This window comes from Austrofundulus limnaeus, unplaced genomic scaffold, assembly GCF_001266775.1.
Source record: "Austrofundulus limnaeus strain Quisiro unplaced genomic scaffold, Austrofundulus_limnaeus-1.0 Scaffold524, whole genome shotgun sequence".
Lineage (NCBI taxonomy): Eukaryota > Metazoa > Chordata > Actinopteri > Cyprinodontiformes > Rivulidae > Austrofundulus > Austrofundulus limnaeus.
The window spans coordinates 169,878-176,423 of record NW_013952926.1 but is presented as its reverse complement, the minus strand read 5'-3'; the positions used below and the strand labels follow the sequence as shown (position 1 = coordinate 176,423).

Below are 6,546 nucleotides of genomic sequence, written 5' to 3'. Positions count from 1 at the left end.
ATTATGCATTAATTAAGGTTAAAAAAGAGACTAAACTGTCCAGTTTCTTTCCAAATACTGAGCCAAATCTCTTTTTGTATTAAACATCTCAGAATAGTTTACTACCTTGTAAGCACAATAATGATTAAACACATATTTTAACATGTAATATTGAACTGTATCACTGCATTATAAATATCCACAAATATTAAAGGGATCCTTACTGTAAAGTGTAAAACTACACACTATTTTGGATGGGGTGGGATTATTTGTTGTGTTAACATGACTTTTTTGATACATCAACATTGTTGACCATTACATGTTTGAACAATAATTTCAAATATTGATCATCAACATGAAATTTTAAAAATGGTGATATTTTCCTCCATTTAAGACTAACTTTTGGCATTTATAAAGGTTTGTCATTAATAAATGGTGTACTGTTTACACTTTAAGATAAGTCTCCCTTTGACAGTAGTGGATATTTATAATGCAGTAAAAAAATAATATGTTAAAATATGTGTTTCTTATCGTTATTGTACAATGTCGTAACCTAGTCTGAAATGTTTAATACCTTTACATATGTATGTGAATAGATTTGTCTCATTATTTAGTAAGAAACCGGACAGTTTTGTCTCTTTCACGTTCTTAATTATTGCATAATAAACCTTTATTATTGATTAATAAAGTGTTTACAGATGAATTATTAACCTTTCTATAAACTCTTTATAAGCCATCTATAAGGTGAGCCTTAATGTAAAGGGGTACTAAAAAAGCTTGCACAGTAAATTCTCCTTACAAGATTTTCATAAATATTTACTGTACATAGATACAATATTCTCAAACACACAGCATGTGATAAAATCCAGCCATCATTTTTCAGTTGAAAGACTTGTTTTTTTGCAGGATTGTTCAAATTTTCTTGTCAGCTTGATTCATTTTGGACTTTCCTATTTGATTCATTAGCGCAACTAGTGTTTGAACATGGAACTGCACCCACCATCATCGCTCCCAGGTAAAGGACAGATGAGTGACAGGACAGGGTCAATTCAGGGGGGCCAATCAGATTTCAGCTGGGGCCAATGCCCCTGTGGCCCCGCCCCTAGAACCGCCCCTGGTTGTAGCCCACGTAAACCACACCTTAGTACGCCCAGGTAGGCTGCATTAACGTCTGTGAAATGTCTACGGATAATGTACGTTTGTGTGACCACGCACTGCCCTGTTTAGGGTTGGGCGATATTGGCAAAAAAAATTAATCATGATTAATTGTGGTATTTAGCCGATAACGATTAACTTGACGATTAATCCCTTGGAGTCCCTGGACACCCTCATGTCCTGGTCACATGACCAATTTAGTGGGAAAGATTTCATAAAAATCTGTTCCAAATTGTGTCAAAATTACAGATTTCATGCTACACATCAAATTTAAAACTGTGTTGATAGATAAATAAATTGCAGAACTTTTTTAATGTTCATCATATTTGAAGTAGAGAGGAGCAGCGAGCGGATTCTGCCTGGTGGCATTAATCGTATTAATCGTCAAGTGCCAAAAAGTAATCGATTAATGTTTTTCTGACGATTAATTGCACACGATACGATTATGCCCAACCCTAGCCCTGTTACCATGTTGTTACATTTTATATCACATCTTCAGTTGTCTTTCATGGTATAACTTCACAAAACTCAGTATTATAAAAAAGTTATATATAAATCAAATTGAAAATACTAATAATTTGGGTTTAGCTCCAGTATCAGTACTTGCATTTTATTTAACATCTCATTGCAGCATAAATCGAATCAGCTAAGTTGCTGTTTTAACTTTTAAAAAACAAATGATCCGGTCTTGAAAAAATGTCCATACTTAATTGTAAAAAAATATAAAAACTCCGATGTCTGTTTTTGTTGATTAGTTTGCTGTCTGCTCAATGAATACTGGATTNGTACTTGCATTTTATTTAACATCTCATTGCAGCATAAATCGAATCAGCTAAGTTGCTAAATTAACTTTTAAAAACAAATTCATTTGTCCATGAAAAAATGTCCATACTTAATTGTAAAAAAATATAAAAACTCCGATGTCTGTTTTTGTTGATTAGTTTGCTGTCTGCTCAATGAATACTGGATTATCGTTGGGTGTGTAGGACACTCAGATGCAGCCTATGTTTTCAGGGTTTTCTTAGTTGCATGAGTAGGCGCCTATGAATCGGGACAGCCTATGACGTAGTGACATAAGCAGAAGACAAATGCGCCCTACGCAGGCTACAACCTCTGAATTAAGACAGCAATTATCTCGTGATATTGCAAGACGTCACATTTTAACTCAATATCTGTGAAACTGGGTTTWAATTTTTTTTTCTGTCGAACGTTGACGAGGCGGCCATCTTGAATGTCAACTGTCATTAATGGTGATTTCCAGTGTTTCTTTCAAATCCACCCAGAAATGCCACATTCAGTATCTAAATAAGATTTTATTCATCCTGGGACAGATATATAAAAACATTATAAAATTATTTGAAACTGGCATCAAATTATCAATATTTTCTTTATTGTAAAGAAAAAAAATCAGAACAGGCTTGATTAAAAAAGACAACATAATGCTTGTAGTAAATTCAGTCTGTAGATAAAGCGTTAGTTGATTGTCTCTTGTGACATTCAGCAGGATGGATATGAGGTCGTGAACAAATAATCTACCATTTTCTGAAAAAAAACAGATGTGATTTAAACCTAGATGAAGCAAAATAAATGACAATAAAACATTGTAGGGTTGATTTTGACCAGACCAAAAAAAGTTATGGTCCTCTTGAATGATGTGTCCTTGGTGTTTTTGTTCCGGTGGTCCTCTAGGGGGTCTTCTATTTTGTGCATTTGGTAGATGATGAATCACACTTGTACCCGTACGAACAGCAGTGCTGACCATCAGCGCAGCACACCCCCTGAAATCATTCTTAGTGTCAGAAGAAAATACTGACAGGCGTATTTATGTCCAGAACACACACACACACACACAATGCTGATCCTCTATTCTCATTTTCTGGATTATATTTACCAAGCTGTTGTTCCATTTTTCTCTACATCTAAAATTCCAGCTGAACAAAAAACCAATCCATACCAGTTGGTGAGGACAGCAGTTCCACTGGCCCGTCAGTCCTTTGCAACAACTSGACCCAGTGGGACAGAAAAATTTGTTATCGCAGCGAATGACCCCATACTCAAAGGAGCTGCTGCTGGCTTCTGTTAGTGCCGTCATTTGTGTCTGCAAAAACAAGAAAACTGTCATTTTGTGCTTACCAATACTTTTAATGCACATTACTTAACTAATGGTGTTTTAAAGTAATTGCCTTTAAAGACTTTACAATTTATTATTGTTTTGTCATAACATATTAAAACCACATTGTTAGCGTTGGTGAAATTAATTGAAATTCAAACTGTTATGCACATGTTTGGCCACTAGGGGGAACCAAAACTATGTGTAAATAGATCAGGGGTTCCCAAACTTTTCCATGCCATAGACCCCCAAACAGCATTAGCTCCTGGGACCCCGTTGCAAACCCACAAACAATCCTATAAAATATGTAAAAAAAATGATTCTTAAAAATGAATGAATYGATWTCATTGTTATTGCATGACAGTAAGTCACGTCTTTAAGACAAATTCAGTTTGATGCCTCATAACTTTTGGTCACAAAGGATTCGTGATGACATTTTTATTTACTTTGAAATTATATTTTGTTACTAAGACAAGTTTGATACAAGAACAAAGATGCTGATGTTAAAGGAGACATGTCCTGCTTTTAAATCCTTCTTTTTCACATTTAAATTATTCAGTTGGGGTCCGTATAAAAARGAACGTCAATGATTTGGTCTGWATTCCTTCTTATTGTAACTCCACAAGCCCCTCTTTCACCCTTTTTCTGAGGTGTGTCTCAGATCAACTCGTTTTGAGGCTGTCTCTTTAAATCCAAACAAGGCGCTTCACACCCTGCTCCCACCACCAAACTGTAGTTGGTAAGTCCAGACCTTATTTAGACGTTTCTTTGCAATCATTTGAGGTAATAGTTCAGAAAACATCATAGAAAATAGAGAAAACYGAACAAGTTGAAAGATACGACCCAAAAAGGATATAAAGGTATCTACGCAGCACCGGGAGAGACTAAAYGCAACTTTTCTGTAGAGACTACAAGTACACAACAAAATGCATTTAACAGCTAAAAAATTGGATTTTGCACGTCTCCAGTAAATAACTGAACTGAATCAGAGTTGAGTGAATCGTTAGTAAAAACACAGCAGACAACTCCCAACGTGAGGCTGTGTGCTTTAATCTTAAGTCACGTCAATAAAGAAATGGTGGGTAAAAATCTTTAACTGTTTGGCGTCTCCTACCTCCTGCTCGCTGCTTTTATCTTCAGACGGTGGAATGAGAGCAGCGGGGACTGAAGTCAGGGATTGTCTGGGACTGAAGGGATACGTCAGGCCTTCCCTGACACAGTAAGTGTAAGTGTGGTCGCAGTCATAACCATACGGACAGCAGTGGTAGCCATCCAGACAACACCTCCCCTGTTMAAGAAATGTTTCAAGAAAAATTAATAACAAAGCCTTTTTTTTATAATAAAAAAACAAGAATTTTCAAACATTTTCTACTCACGGGAGAGTAGGGGCAACAGAACCAGCCACCTTTTGGGTGACGGCAGCAGGTGGTCCCATCAGGACAGGCGTAATAATAGTCACAGTGGACGATGGTTGTTTTGGGGGCAATCAGATCGTCACTTTTGAGCTCCTGAACGGGGGAAACAAACAGATCCGGGGTGTGTGGAGCTTCTTTCTTCACCATAGGCACCTTTACCCATGGCTGGTTTTGTTTCCTGCACAGCCGTTTCACCTGGTCACAGGTGTATCCTGGAGGGCAGCAGTTCTCCAGGTCGGCACAACACACGGCCTGTGAATCAGAATCGCAACGACTGGCTTTGGTTTTGGAAAGTCAAGTTGCGAGACAGTGTTAGAATAAATCCGACTCACGTTTGGGTACGGACAGCATTCGTATCCTTTTTCAGTCCGGCAGCAAGTGGCGAAGTCGGAGCAGACAGAACCATCGGGGCAGTCGATGGAGCCGAATGCAAAACCCAACAGGCACGCGCTCGCGTGCAACCACAGAGACACCTTCAACATCTGGTGAGGACATTTTTTTTCTTTCAAACACACAGCAGCAGGTGGTTTGTACTTTTAAGTTTTCTGCCTTTCAAAATAAACTCATCGAGAGGTTAAATTAACAGAAGTTACAGCTCAGTTCAAACAAAAAGACCAAGAAAAGATTAAAAAGTTTGTTTCTTACCTTGGATCTGTGAAGTGATTCTGTCTTCCTGTCACACGCTCACACTTCCTTAAACTGCACACACACACTGCTCTTCATAGGAGAGATTAGACACTCCCACTCTCCAAAAGCAAATGGTAAAACACACACCCTTTTTTTATTTGTTTAGTTTCATTATAAAAGGTTTGGTAACCRTCGCAGGCAGCAAACCAAAACAGCCTCATTATTGCTCAACTTAAACATGGCAGATTTTATGACTGACCTTTGATTTGTCAGGAGAAAAGTTTAGCAAGTCTAAACCAAAGATGACGCTGCTACTAAATGTGCTGAAGTTTATACTTAATCTTCAAAACACAAACTCAGCCTCGTGRTATTTATTTTTCAAATGTACTCACTAAAGGTGAAAAAATAGGGGAGTGGGTTAATAAATGATCTACTCCACAGCTTTATTTTGAAAACCTTACCCTTCTGCTAAACAATCATTCATTTCTAATGTTTTGACATATTTTTACAAACTATAAATTGCATTTTTTTCAGTTCTCACAGTCACGAGCACGTCAAAGTGTTGGGAACAGTGTCTTGCCCAATGGCACTTCTGCACGCTGCAGGAGCTGGAAATCAAACCAGTTGGACGACAATCCACCATGTGAAAATACCTCTGAGTTCCTGTTCCCATTTCCTAAATAAGTGACTTTCAGATGCTGTTTATTAGATGTGCACACATTTTAAATTTTTCCCTGTTTTAAAATACTTRAAGCATACAGGCTGCACTCAAAAAACAGATTGTYAGATTTACTTATCAAGCTGTCAGCATTAACTGAACTGAGCTGGGTAAACGTAAAGCAACTTTCACATTTTCTGTAAAAATGAACCTGAAAGTGTTTTGCATTTACCCAACTCAGTTAAGTGGAAGTTGACATCATTTTGGCTAAACAAATCCAACAATCTGTATATTGTGTTTGTATTAATYAGGTACAAAGACTGGACCTTCATAAAGCCTGAAAAACTGTTAATCAAGATCACTTTAAAAATAAGCTCTGCTCAAAAGGTAGGGAAATGTGTTTGATAGATTATTTCATCGTTGTAATGCTTCTTGACAATAATACTGTCGGAGAGTCTGGTAATGTCCCTTTTAAATGGTGCCACATTTGTAAGGAACATCATTTCTGGGAAGAGCAGTACAGCTGAATACAGCGGGCAAAATAAGTATTGAACACGCCACCATTTTTCTCAGTAAATATATTACTAGAGGTGCTAATGACA

The 6,546-nt window shown here is 37.3% G+C and overlaps 1 protein-coding gene across 2 annotated transcripts; it reads right to left on the bottom strand.

Annotated features, from left to right (window-relative positions):
• Positions 1-2,502: 2,502 nt before the first annotated feature.
• Positions 2,503-6,520, bottom strand: LOC106530462 (granulins). 2 transcript variants are annotated; one of them, XR_001311789.1, is made up of 7 exons: positions 5,305-6,520; positions 4,992-5,141; positions 4,621-4,911; positions 4,359-4,532; positions 3,089-3,232; positions 2,760-2,912; positions 2,503-2,676 (listed from the first exon to the last, which is right to left on the bottom strand). XR_001311789.1 is itself a non-coding variant. In XM_014026086.1 (6 exons), exons 2-6 carry the CDS (start codon positions 5,139-5,141, stop codon positions 2,832-2,834), a joined length of 840 nt encoding a protein of 279 aa, XP_013881540.1. In that variant the 5' UTR covers positions 5,305-6,520; the 3' UTR covers positions 2,503-2,831. The 2 variants fall into 2 exon arrangements, 1 of the variants encoding a protein (XP_013881540.1); XM_014026086.1 differs by having other exon boundaries at positions 2,503-2,912.
• Positions 6,521-6,546: the final 26 nt, after the last annotated feature.